At 46.5% G+C, this 13,935-nt stretch overlaps 1 protein-coding gene across 1 annotated transcript in view; it reads right to left on the bottom strand.

Moving 5' to 3' along the window:
- Positions 1-10,834: 10,834 nt before the first annotated feature.
- ARHGAP8 (Rho GTPase activating protein 8) overlaps positions 10,835-13,935 on the bottom strand; it is a 35,784-nt gene continuing 32,683 nt past the window's right edge. The window contains exons 11-13 of the mRNA XM_075275152.1: positions 13,798-13,926; positions 13,475-13,578; positions 10,835-11,180 (exon numbers count right to left, since the gene is read on the bottom strand). Of these exons, the coding sequence (XP_075131253.1) occupies positions 10,983-11,180; positions 13,475-13,578; positions 13,798-13,926 (431 nt within the window). The 3' untranslated portion in view covers positions 10,835-10,982. The remainder of the gene's footprint in view (positions 11,181-13,474; positions 13,579-13,797; positions 13,927-13,935) is intronic.

The raw sequence follows: 13,935 nt of genomic DNA, 5'->3' as shown, positions 1-13,935 counted from the left end.
ATGAGTATTCTGAACCAGACTGGTCTTTCAGGCCTCAACCAGTGCTGTATGAGGCAGGGAGGTGTAAGTCGCACTTTGGGAGCGGGGCTAGATGAGGATGATTATTTTGTTTATTGTATTATATCATCTGCGGGGCCACGGCGGTGGGAGAGGGGGCAGTACACTATGTGGGGGCCCATAAGTGGTATTATATTATGTGGGGGCACTGAGGAAGCATTATAGTTTGTGAGGGCCAGGTATGTCATAGCGGAGACACACAGGTCTGCACTCTCTTCTCTGACCGGTAGAGTTGTCTTTCGCCCTTTTTTTAGGGCACAGGTAACTCTGCTGCCCTGCCTAGATTGAGCACTTTTATCAAAAAAATTTCCAAAAAGATTTGCAATTTTTTTTTTTTTTTCACAGTCACAGTTTTGGAAACTGGTCATGGCCACAGTTCGGACAAGACTGGTGTAGAAGTTGCAGATTTTGTGTCCTCCATCATCCATGTGACAGGCAGGCCCTCTTTGTGTAGCCGTCTCTCCCGCTGTCCGCGCAGGTTTTGTTTAGCGAGGGGTAATTAACGCTAACTACCCTATAATTAGGCGGTAATGGCTTCTTTTGGGCCATTTCTCCGCAGGTTTTGATTGATGCTGTAAACACAATATTGAGCGATGACTGGGCATCAGCACGACAACAAAACAACGGAATGTCATGTTCACAAGTCTGGAGTGCCTCCGGAGCTGGCATCGCGTAATGCACATTTTATTGCTGAGGTGGACAATACCAGAAAAAAAAAAACATCCAAAAATGATGCGTACCTGCCCGAACAGAGACAGATAGAGGTCCGACAAAAAATGTGTGCACCCCTTTCCCAAGAGAAATGGATAGTAGTACATAACACGAGGTAATAATGATAGGACCATGCTATCGTAATCTTAAAATATTCACTCTGACCCCTAAGCCTAATAATAGGCGAACACCTGCCAATTCTGTATGGGTTATCTTTGCAACAGTCACCTCATATATATCAAAGACAGGATTACAGTAGAAGATAACACCACTCACCCATCATTGACCAATCACCTCATTTACATCATAGACAGTATTACAATAGAAGATAACACCTCTATAGATAACACCACTGACCATTCATTGACCAATCACCTCATTTACGCCATAGACAGTATTACAATAGAAGATAACACCTCTATTAATAACACCACTGACCCATCATTGACCAATCACCTCATTTATGTCATAGACAGTATTACAATAAAAGATAACACCTCTATTAATAACACCACTGACCCATCATTGACCAATCACCTCATTTACGTCATAGACAGTATTACAATAAAAGATAACACCTCTATAGATAACACCACTGACCCATCATTACATCTACTACTGACATTAGGTGATGTCACAGCTTATGTCATAGAACGTGCGTACAAAACTCTCCCTTAGCTCTCAATGAGTCGCCACCTACCTATGGCCATGCCGATGCCGTGAAGCAGATCACTAAATATTGTTAACAGAGCAGAGAAGAAGCTCAGGCAACATGGCCGCTCCTATAACCATGGACAGAAAGTAGAATATAAAAGTGAAAGGCAAGCCGAAATTTGCCAGGTTTGTTACTGAAAACCATTTATGTCGGAGATGTACTGGGGTTATACTGTCCAAAAGGAGAAGGGCCCCAAACCTATTCCCCAACGTTCCACGCTAGAATGCCCTGAATGGTTGTAGACCTGTGACCCTCTTTGAGATTAGGGAGAGTCTACCTGTGATTCAGCATTTGCACAAACTACCACCTACAAGGAGGAGCCATGGTGGGGGTGAGGAGACTGATGGGCACATACTCCTCCATTAGATCCTAGGAAGGGGCAAGGGCTGTAACTAAAGTCTTGTGGGTCTGGTGAGAATGCAAAGTTTGGGTACAGCATCACCTCACATCCGTCATCCACGTCCCATCCACACATTAAATCCTATCATTTTCCATCTGGGCCCAGACTGTCATGAAGACTTCTCCCACAATATCCTTCCTTCACTATACATTGCCGATCAACTAATATATTTGCCATAAAAGAGTTAATCTTCTTTCTGACAGTGGAAGGCTGTGTATCATAAATCTTCTCCCTCCAGTGCACCAGAGGGCGGGGGAAATACATTTACATTTAGGAAATCAGGAAGGAGATCATAGAAGTTTATCCAACTCTAATGTGGTGGGGATGACCTATAGGCCCCCCTTGTCTTTGGGCCTGTGAACCCCATGGAAGGGACACCCATAAAGGCATTCAGTAAAACAGAATGTGCATCATGTCACGTCCGCCATGACACGCTGATCATTTGGGGTCTTCCTCCCCAAATCAGGGATCCTGTTTGTCCTAAGTAACATTACAATCAGACACGACCAACTACAAGGGCTGATAACAGAGAACAATAGATTGTACGGAAAATGAATTGACTGTGACAGCTATCACTTCATAGCAGACAATAGCATTAATGGAGTCTGGTTAATAGACTCAAAGCCCCGAGCGTCCCGGCCCCAAATCCCCTCCTAGGTAGTAATGGATTATAGCGCGCACCGTGCTCGCCTCTCACGGCCCATGTATAGGACGACGAGGCGCGCTTTCTTCTTTACGTCTTTCATCTCCCATCCAATCTATTGTCTTTGATGTATTTCCCAGAGAATATCAAGAATGGCATAAAACAGTCAGTCCACGAGCGAGAACCTGTAGACATTACAGAGGCGTGATCGAGGGGGATGGGGAAGAATTCAGAGTGGACCAAATGATAAAAAGCGCAATTCACACTATAATAAATATGTCCCATTAGTCTAAGTGTCAGCACTGGTTATACTGGTGGCCGCGGTGACTGATCGCTCAATGCACCCGCATATGGTTAACAAATTAGCAATGTACATAGACGCCATAGGGCCCCATAGCAAATGGGCCACGTCCGACAGACCTTCTACGTCATTATTAAAGTTACTATCCACCACAATCACCAATAGGGGGAGCTAACTGCCTATTAGTACAACAAGATGTGTAAACAGTAGCTCCCCTAGTGGTGGCTGCTGGTAGTGCTTATGGTAGTATCATGGCAACCAAAGGGCTGATCGGTCCTAGGGCCTAAAGCACCACACCCATACCGGTCAACTTTGCATCCCTAAAATAGGACGTGACCATCTGATTGGCTTGACAATGTCATGAAAAGAGTATGAAACAAACAAAAAGGGGGATGCTACACTCCGTACGGGGTGAGGCCATATCCAACGGACCCAACAAATTTCATGGCACTCTTTATCTGCCAATTTCCTTGGAGTCAAGACCTGAATGTTGATAAGTATGACCACAGCCCTGTGACAGATTCATGCCCTATATGTTCCCCATTGTCTATAGTGGAAATCCAATCCTCTGAAATTATATGAACAACCCCTTAGTTGATCAGAGTCACAGAGTTATCCCAAATTGAGAAGGCGAAGGCCTGACTGTAAGAAACCTTCTTTAGAGGTGGACCTGATCTTTTGAACTTTTGAAGGTTTGAAGGCATCTACCATAGCATCCATTGTATAAGATCTAGTAGAGTTGTAGTCTGTCCCTCTCATGTTTCATGGCGAGCTGTGGACTACCCCAAAAATGAAGAGGGTACAACTTATATCTATAGAGTATAAGAGCAATATATGACAATATCAGTGCCTAGGGTAGAACTGGAGAGCCTAGTTGACTGAAGAAGGTTGCATCATGGTGGCCAATAAATTGGCCATAAAGGGTCTTTAGATGGGTTAGATACAAGAGCTGTACCATGGTAAAGTAGGGCATTGGGAAACAGATACTGGTTGATACATGCCACAGACTAAAGACTGGAGAAAGGCCAAAGGGGACTCATTCAGATGCTCTTCAATTTGCCACCAATAATGTCCAAAAACCTATCTAAGAACCCCTTTGCTTATGACAGTGGTTGGAGCTAAACAAAGGTACAAAGCATTTTTTAGTTTAAGGACCATTCCACAAAAAGTTTGCTCCTCCCTTTAACACTTCAGAGCAGTGTTTAACATCTCCAACCCTCACCAATCATGAGAATAGGGTTCCAAGTCTCCCATTTCGGCAGAGCAATGGTTGCCCACGTGGACTGTCACTCCATTCATTCTCTAGAGGACTGATGGAGATACCATAGTTGAGTACAGTGTTGGACGGGCCCACCAGAGTACCAGAGGATCTACCAGTGGGCTCGGGATGAGTAGAAGACAACCAAATTTGACAGGTAGTATGGTCTATTTCTTAAAAATTTTGGACGTTGGCCACTCGATTACTTTTACTTGGTGACCAAACCTCAGTCCGACATTATTTGAATCCAACTGTTGGATTTCTTTGTCAGTGCTGTAGACCTTCTAGTGCGCATGCGTAATCATCTTTCCATTCCACAAATGAACGCGGTACCCCTTTTATTTTTGGTTGTCCTAGTGGTGGATAATAACTTGCGATTGAAGAACGACCCCTTTAAGATAACACAGTAAGCGCCGCTACATCTTAACAGAGTACGTAATACTCCACGTCGTGCCAAAACACCCGACCTGATAGAAAATAAAAAAAGTTGCAGTTGGTATTACCTATCATTTTCTGCTTAAAAAGTCAACGTTTCGATATCTTGCCGGCGCTAAATCCTCTCAGCAGGCAGATCTAACACTATTACGATGCGAAACTCACAAAATCAAAAAGGATGCTCAATGTCATCGCCGAACCGGAGCTAGCCTACCACATGTTGCAAAAAATTCCACCTCATTGATGGGAAAGAAGACAGTATTGGCAGACACATCTCGGCGGAGCCTTCCACTGTAATCACCTTCTCGATAGCTGAAGAGATGATCTGAAAATTGTCTTTTGATGCAGGGAAGATGTTTCTTCGAGGGGATGGTGGAGGAGAAGATATTGCACAATTATCATTTGTAAAGAGAAACTGTTATCAGAGACTCTGCGGGGGACGACCGGCACGGCTCCGCTCTCCCTCATAGCACTGAGAACAACATGAATCTTCACTGGGAAACTTTCCTGAATAATGTATGAGAGTTGATTCAATTCCATCGATAACCTCACCGGTGCTGGAGGGAACTTCTTGAAAAAGATCTGGATTCCTTTAAGACTTTTTTTTTTAAACAAGGGTTTGTTACAGATCCTTAAAGTCAGACTTGGTTGATTGAATGAACTCAACTTTTTGAATATATCGATCTTAAAGGGATTCTCTGACTTTTTTTAAAATTACAGACTGCATAGAATTTTTTTGGGTTAACTTTCCATTTACAGGTCCAGCGTTCTAGCGACGGTCAATGCTGTCCATGGTGACATCTTCTTGTGACAATCCATTCTTGCAACCAATCACTGGACTCAGCATTGGTGTAGGGTCATTGGTCACATGCCATTTAGGCAAGGCTTGGAGGTCAGTAAGTCGCCCTTCCGACTCTAATTCTGACTTCTGTACTTTTCTAAACTACCACCGATCCCTTTTTAAAGAGGAGGACTTTTTACCACCTCTCCGTCCTCCAATAAGTGACACTGTTCAATTTTTTATTCTAGCCCCCACCATTCCTGAGCGATCACTTCTGTTAGTTTCAGCACCCAAAATACTAATTAGACTCCCAACTGTCAAGTGGACGCCCCCTGACTGTCTGTTCTTAACCAGAACCGCCCACTTGACAGTAGAAAACCTAATTAGCAATTTGGGTGCCAAACCAAAAACACCACAATCGGAGTGTGTGTGTGTGTGTGTGTGTGTGTGTGTGTGTGTGTGTGTGTGTGGAGATAAAATTCAAGCTGTAGCAGAATCAGTGGATTCAAAAAGTTGCAAATGGTGGAGGTGGCGAAAGCTCCTCTTTAAATGTATAGCGGCCAACAATGACAAACTTACCAAGATGGTCGCGAGTAGAGATGAGCGAACAGTGTTCTATCGAACACATGTTCGATCGGATATCAGGGTGTTCGCCATGTTCGAATCGAATCGAACACCACGTGGTAAAGTGCGCCAAAATTCGATTCCCCTCCCACCTTCCCTGGCGCCTTTTTTGCACCAATAACAGCGCAGGGGAGGTGGGACAGGAACTACGACACTGGGGGCATTGAAAAAAATTGGAAAAAGTCATTGGCTGCCGAAATCAGGTGACCTCCATTTTAGACGAATAGTGGATTTCAAATCCGGGTCATATGAGAATGTGAACTTTGTGACTATGAGACAGGGATAGCTGTACAGGCAGGGATAGCTAGGGATAACCTTTATTTAGGGGGGAATGTTATTAAAAATAACTTTTTGGGGCTCTATCGGGTGTGTAATTGTGATTTTTGTGAGATAAACTTTTTCCCATAGGGATGCATTGGCCAGCGCTGATTGGCCGAATTCCGTACTCTGGCCAATCAGTGCTGGCCAATGCATTCTATTAGCTTGATGAAGCAGAGTGTGCACAAGGGTTCAAGCGCACCCTCGGCTCTGATGTAGCAGAGCCGAGGCTGCACAAGGGTTCAAGCGCACCCTCGGCTCTGATGTAGGAGAGCCGAGGGTGCACTTGAACCCTTGTGCACCCTCAGCTCTGCTACATCAGAGCCGAGGGTGCGCTTGAACCCTTGTGCACACTCTGCTTCATCAAGCTAATAGAATGCATTGGCCAGCGCTGATTGGCCAATGTATTCTATTAGCCTGATGAAGTAGAGCTGAATGTGTGTGCTAAGCACACACATTCAGCTCTACTTCATCGGGCTAATAGAATGCATTGGCCAGCGCTGATTGGCCAGAGTACGGAACTCGACCAATCAGCGCTGGCTCTGCTGGAGGAGGCGGAGTCTAAGATCGCTCCACACCAGTCTCCATTCAGGTCCGACCTTAGACTCCGCCTCCTCCGGCAGAGCCAGCGCTGATTGGCCGAAGGCTGGCCAATGCATTCCTATGCGAATGCAGAGACTTAGCAGTGCTGAGTCAGTTTTGCTCAACTACACATCTGATGCACACTCGGCACTGCTACATCAGATGTAGCAATCTGATGTAGCAGAGCCGAGGGTGCACTAGAACCCCTGTGCAAACTCAGTTCACGCTAATAGAATGCATTGGCCAGCGCTGATTGGCCAATGCATTCTATTAGCCCGATGAAGTAGAGCTGAATGTGTGTGCTAAGCACACACATTCAGCACTGCTTCATCAAGCCAATACAATGCATTAGCCAGTGCTGATTGGCCAGAGTACGGAATTCGGCCAATCAGCGCTGGCTCTGCTGGAGGAGGCGGAGTCTAAGGTCGGACCTGAATGGAGACTGGTGTGGAGCGATCTTAGACTCCGCCTCCTCCAGCAGAGCCAGCGCTGATTGGTCGAGTTCCGTACTCTGGCCAATCAGCGCTGGCCAATGCATTCTATTAGCCCGATGAAGTAGAGCTGAATGTGTGTGCTTAGCACACACATTCAGCTCTACTTCATCAGGCTAATAGAATACATTGGCCAATCAGTGCTGGCCAATGCATTCTATTAGCTTGATGAAGCAGAGTGTGCACAAGGGTTCAAGCGCACCCTCGGCTCTGATGTAGCAGAGCTGAGGGTGCACAAGGGTTCAAGTGCACCCTCGGCTCTCCTACATCAGAGCCGAGGGTGCGCTTGAACCCTTGTGCACACTCTGCTTCATCAAGCTAATAGAATGCATTGGCCAGCACTGATTGGCCAGAGTACGGAATTCGGCCAATCAGCGCTGGCCAATGCATTCTATTAGCCCGATGAAGTAGAGCTGAATGTGTGTGCTAAGCACACACATTCAGCACTGCTTCATCACGCCAATACAATGCATTAGCCAGTGCTGATTGGCCAGAGTACGGAATTCGGCCAATCAGCGCTGGCTCTGCTGGAGGAGGCGGAGTCTAAGATCGCTCCACACCAGTCTCCATTCAGGTCCGACCTTAGACTCCGCCTCCTCCAGCAGAGCCAGCGCTGATTGGTCGAGTTCCGTACTCTGGCCAATCAGCGCTGGCCAATGCATTCTATTAGCCCGATGAAGTAGAGCTGAATGTGTGTGCTTAGCACACACATTCAGCTCTACTTCATCGGGCTAATAGAATGCATTGGCCAGCGCTGATTGGCCGAATTCCGTACTCTGGCCAATCAGCACTGGCTAATGCATTGTATTGGCTTGATGAAGCAGTGCTGAATGTGTGTGCTTAGCACACACATTCAGCTCTACTTCATCGGGCTAATAGAATGCATTGGCCAATCAGCGCTGGCCAATGCATTCTATTAGCGTGAACTGAGTTTGCACAGGGGTTCTAGTGCACCCTCGGCTCTGCTACATCAGATTGCTACATCTGATGTAGCAGTGCCGAGTGTGCATCAGATGTGTAGTTGAGCAAAACTGACTCAGCACTGCTAAGTCTGCATTCGCATAGGAATGCATTGGCCAGCCTTCGGCCAATCAGCGCTGGCTCTGCCGGAGGAGGCGGAGTCTAAGGTCGGACCTGAATGGAGACTGGTGTGGAGCTATCTTAGACTCCGCCTCCTCCAGCAGAGCCAGCGCTGATTGGTCGAGTTCCGTACTCTGGCCAATCAGCACTGGCCAATGCATTTCTATGGGGAAAAGTTAGCTTGCGAAAATCGCAAACTGACAGGGATTTCCATGAAATAAAGTGACTTTTATGCCCCCAGACATGCTTCCCCTGCTGTCCCAGTGTCATTCCAGGGTGTTGGTATCATTTCCTGGGGTGTCATAGTGGACTTGGTGACCCTCCAGACACGAATTTGGGTTTCCCCCTTAACGAGTTTATGTTCCCCATAGACTATAATGGGGTTCGAAACCCATTCGAACACTCGAACAGTGAGCGGCTGTTCGAATCGAATTTCGAACCTCGAACATTTTAGTGTTCGCTCATCTCTAGTCGCGAGGTTTCACCAAAAATTCCAGGAGATCCTAGCTTAATGTCATGGACAACACCGAGTGCTATAGATAACTGTTGAACGAATTACTCCAGACTCCCCACTCAATGGGGAAGTCTCTGCCAGGAACCTCTGGTAGCCGCTTGTCTCCATCGGGAACGAAGGACAGGCTCCAACGACATTTTCTCTGACGTTTGCTGCCAGTTGTCCTCCAGATAAGCAAAGGTCGGTGAGGAGAAGGAGGAGAGGAACATGGCTAAGTTCCTGGGACACACAGAGTAAAATTTCTTCACATGTACCTTAGAGTAGGAGGACATAAAGGGAGGAAAGGACGGAACCTTTTTATGTTTGTATTTTCCGTGTTTAAGACGCGGTGGAAGTCACCATCTTCTAAGATGACTCTGTCCATCACAACTTTTCCTACTGCTGTAGATCCTCAGGAACAACTGTAAAAATACAGTCTCCAAGACATGGTAAGGTCTCTCTAGTACAGTCAAACACAAATCTGGTCATATGGTCGCTAATGACCATGAACCCCCAAACTGTTGAGGGAAGTTCGTCAAGGTCACCAATTATTGCCTCAGATGCCTTCAGCCCCAGTGGTGTTTGGAGTTCCATAACAAGAATCTTCAGCCTTCTTCTGCCTTCCTGTGTGATGTCAGGAGCCTTGGGAGGACCTTGGTCATTGGGCCTTAACTAGCTTTGACATCATGACGCCTTGGTGCATCTGTTATGACTTTGGCACACGCCCCATGATCTCAGAGATCTTCTGGGACTGCTAGAGTCACCAATAAAACCGGAAAAGCCCACAAGAGGACCAAAGACTCCCAGGATGGAGCATCATGATGCCAGCGTGTCCCAGTGGTTCCCCAGGGCCCATGACGTCACCCAGAGGACAAAAAGATAACTGAAGAAGACCACCAAGAGTTGGGAGGAGGTAAGTAAGACCCCATAAGTGGTGAACCTCAAAAATGATAACAAACCCAGTTCCCTCATCTCTATTTCTCACAAACATCACCTAGCCCGGACCAGTTAGTCCTCCCATAATGGCCGGCGTGGGACAAGGAGACGGCTCGTTCCCCGCTCGCCGCTTCTCCAGATCTTTTCTTTCCTGCCCTACATTTGCATAAACCATAAAGTTGAAAGTAATTGAAACCATTGTTTGCGGAGTGCGGCGAGTGCGGGTCTGCCAGGATTCGGCTGGATATACGCATTAATTCTGCGGTGACCATTAATCACAAGACCTCGGGAGGCGGAAGTATAACAATCCTTCGTGGAAAAGGGTCGAGGAAAAGAAAGAAGGAAGTGGAGGTCGGGGGAGGGGGACGGGAATGGGGTTGGGATCTTGGGGGTATAAGCTTTATCTTGTAGGCCGTATACAGCACATTCTCCCTCTGCAATAAAAGTCATGTCATTCACCGCCGCGCGTTACGAAGTGTCATATGGGTTTTGGCTCTGTTTTGAGTTTCTACTGACACCTACTGGACCGGTGGGGTATAACCGATAAAAGAGGGAAAGCTCCATCTATACGAGTGCCAGGAACAAATACGTAAAAATTCTTTTTATTTGGTATTAATGGCACCGGATTATCAAATATTCTGGATTATCGGAGTAATACTTCATAAACACATACAAGGAGTGCCTGCAGTAACCCTCCCGGCCTGCAGAGGTCACTATAGCAATCAGGTTTCAATGTAACAAACTTTATTCAGTACAACGCATTGCACCAAATATGACATCAGGTACTGATATTACAGAGCCTCATTAAAGGCGTGCATAAAAGGCCAAAAGGGGAGGGGTTTATCAATGTAACCAATCCGATCACTTCTTGTATGATTTGACCTGAACATTTGAAGTGAATTCTAATTGGCTGCTTTGAACATGACCCCACCCCTGACCCCTCTACTGATAGAAACGAAGTCCTTGAAAATTTGGTAAAATTTGCTACCTATATTTTTGGTGTATTTCTCCTTTAAATAAAATATTAACGTAAAAGGTATTATTAAAGTTTTATCGAATATAAATATAAATTCTGTGACCTCTTTGAGTGCAAATTTTTGTAACATTTTTAAGAAAAAAAAAATAGAAGTCTTGTAAATGTCTCTCCAAGGCGCGGATCAGGGTAACGTCTCTCCCGGGAACGTTCTGGAGCTGAAGATTTTTGGATAATATTCGATCAACAGTTCTGTAAACACGTTGACGGGCACCAAGGCGCTGATGGAAGGGGCGCCCTCCTGTGGCCACACTAAATTCACCCCAAATACACAGCCCAGATTGGAAGCGCTCATCTTGTTGGAAATGCTTTCCGCGGAAACCTGACGATAAAAGAGATGACGGTCAGAGCGGGTCATGGAAGTTTTAGGATAGGTAACATAAGCCTAAAATCAAACAGCAGCTCTCAATGCCAGGCGGCAGCGGGTAAAGCCCATGAAATGATGTAATGAAATGATTCAGTATTGAAGTGGAATGTGTGGAACATAAAAAACACAGTTACTTACCTCTCCTGGCTCTGGAAGGCTTCGGCCTACTTGCTGTCACATGGGCCGAGGCTTGCGTCCTTATGCGCTTCGATGCAAGCCCCTGCTCACGTGATGTCCGGCGTCCATACGTCATTGAAAATGGCTGACATCAGCGGGGAGTGTGCCGGAGCCCAGGAGAGGTGAGTAACAGTGTTTATTATGTTTATATCTTCCCCATGGTCTCGATTATTATACTCGAGGGAAGGGTTCTTTACTGTATAGGCCCCAATTTACATCATAGAACAGTCAGGTGAACCCAGGAGTGAACCAAACTATAGAAAGGCACCCCCCCCAAAAAAAAAGATAACCAACCTGGCTTTCTTTGGTTACGAGATGGATCCCCCGTAATTAGGAGGCGCTCTCCCATTGGCAGATCCAAAAAACCCCTTTTTTGCCCCCCGCACGATATACAATCCCTTTTTTCTGGCTGCCCACAAGGTATAGAACCCCTTCTTTCTGGCCCTGCACACTGTATATAACCCCCTTTTTTGCCCCCACAGTATATGACTCCTTTTTATGGCCCCCACCAGTATAACACCCCACTCTTATGGTCCTCACACAGTTTATGGACCCCTTTTAACCCCCTCCACACACAATAGAACCCCCTTTTTTACCCCCCTTTTAGGACCTCCTTTTGATAGCCCCCTCTTTACACCCCCCACCACTAAGTTTAGGGGCCCCTTTTATTCCCCCCCAACCTTTAGAGTTTATGACCCCCCATTATATGTTAGGCATACATTTATACTCATCTGTCCACGTTCCTGTTCAGGCCGCCTCCGCTACATAGCGTCCTGGCATTGTACGGCGTCATGGCGCAAGCGCAGTGCGGCCTACAGGAGGCAGCATAGGGCGGCCTGGACAGGTGAGTAAAAATTATCGCCCGCTATCTCTTGTGATAACACAATAGGTAGCGGCCAATAAATAAAAAATGCCGCCCCTCCCCCCCCCAGTTTATTCCATGAGGCACTGTAGTCAAAAAAAGAGGTGTGGCTAATAAGTCGTGAAACGTGCTACATGTATAACATGGCAGCCATTAGTATCCAAAACACTGAGCGCCGTCTCCTCCACCTGACCCGCTTTACGCCATCTCGTACACAAAACATCCTATGACACTGTCCATAAATCGCGCCCGTTTCGCACGCCATGAATATTTGAATATGTAAATTTCCATCGTCTTTAGCCCGGCTGTTATTTTACCGCCGTTTCTGCGAGTTGCGAATCGCAGCCTAATTGGTGGATATACATTTATTTTCTGTTTGCATAATAGATTCCGCTCTAATAATGCGGTTCCGTCCGCGTGATTATAAATCTAATGACTATAATGTGTCACATGGGGAATCGCTAATATCATTTTTCTAATTGACTAATCAGATTTATGCGCACATCAAGACAAACATTTGTAGAGTTATGTTCCCGCCGCCGCGTCCTGCTATCTAGAGAGCGGGCGGCGGCGGCGATCCCCGCTATTAATGTACTGCGCGCTCTGTCCATAATGCAACGCTCTGCTGGTTAATTACCGGGAAGGTTATGTAGTACCGCCACACACCTCATTACCACCTCAAGTACCGGCCTCTTAACAAGTGCATAGAGATGATGCATTGACTGCTCTGCAAATGTCACTCGCAGCTCAGGGTCCGCCGGGACGACGGCTCTTCCAAGGTCTTCTTAAAGACAAACGTCAGGATTAGCATCATGTGAAGTGTGTTTAGTTTCCCTGCAGCGCCACCACTGGTCAAAGGAAGCATCACACAGTGTCCATTCAAATCAATAGACAGAAGGACAGGTCGGGTCCTCCAGAATGAGAGACGCTCTTTGTCACCTCTCGATACAGGGTAAAAGCGACGGTATGTTACATAGGTTACGTTCGGAGCCCCTGGTGTAGGGTCTGTCTAAAATTGGACTTTAAGGTCATAGCAGGTCAACCACATCATAGTCAATGGGGTCACTTGAAATTCATTTTTAATGCTTAGTCCGAACTCCTACAATGGAACGAAACGATGCCAATAATGTATCTTGCCCACTAGGTCTGGGGTTGTGCGCCCCCCGTGACACCCATAGCACCCGTTTTCATTGAGCTGTGAGGAACTCACCAAGTTGAGGAAACACACAAGATATTTCAGGACGGCATAGTTGTGGTCCGGGAGCTGGTGAACAATTTGCTTACAGATGTTGATCCTCAAGATGCTCTCCACGCCTGGAAGGGAAATCAGTACATCAGTTCATAGTCCTCCTCAGTCCACAGAAGCTAATAGACAAGGAAGAGGGGATAGGAGGGAGGTGCAGCTGCAGGGTCTCTTAGACTGTATGCTGTGAGAGAGGAGAGGGAGCAGAACTTCCACAGCGACGAGTGAGTTATGGATTGGGTATGACGTGGGTGATGTGGGCCCAAACTTGTCCAGACGACTATACTTACTAGTGATTTCGAGGATAGGCCGGTAGGAGGCAAAGGTCAGCAGAGGTTCTGGGAGTTCACGGAGGAAGGTCTTCAGGATACTGGCGGGGACATGGACATCCTCGTATTCATCAAAATTCACTGGTTTCCCTGTAGATA

This window comes from Leptodactylus fuscus, chromosome 5 (assembly GCF_031893055.1).
Source record: "Leptodactylus fuscus isolate aLepFus1 chromosome 5, aLepFus1.hap2, whole genome shotgun sequence".
In the NCBI taxonomy this organism is placed as follows: domain Eukaryota; kingdom Metazoa; phylum Chordata; class Amphibia; order Anura; family Leptodactylidae; genus Leptodactylus; species Leptodactylus fuscus.
Note: the sequence above shows the minus strand (reverse complement) of the source record. Positions and strands in the feature narration are given on the sequence as shown.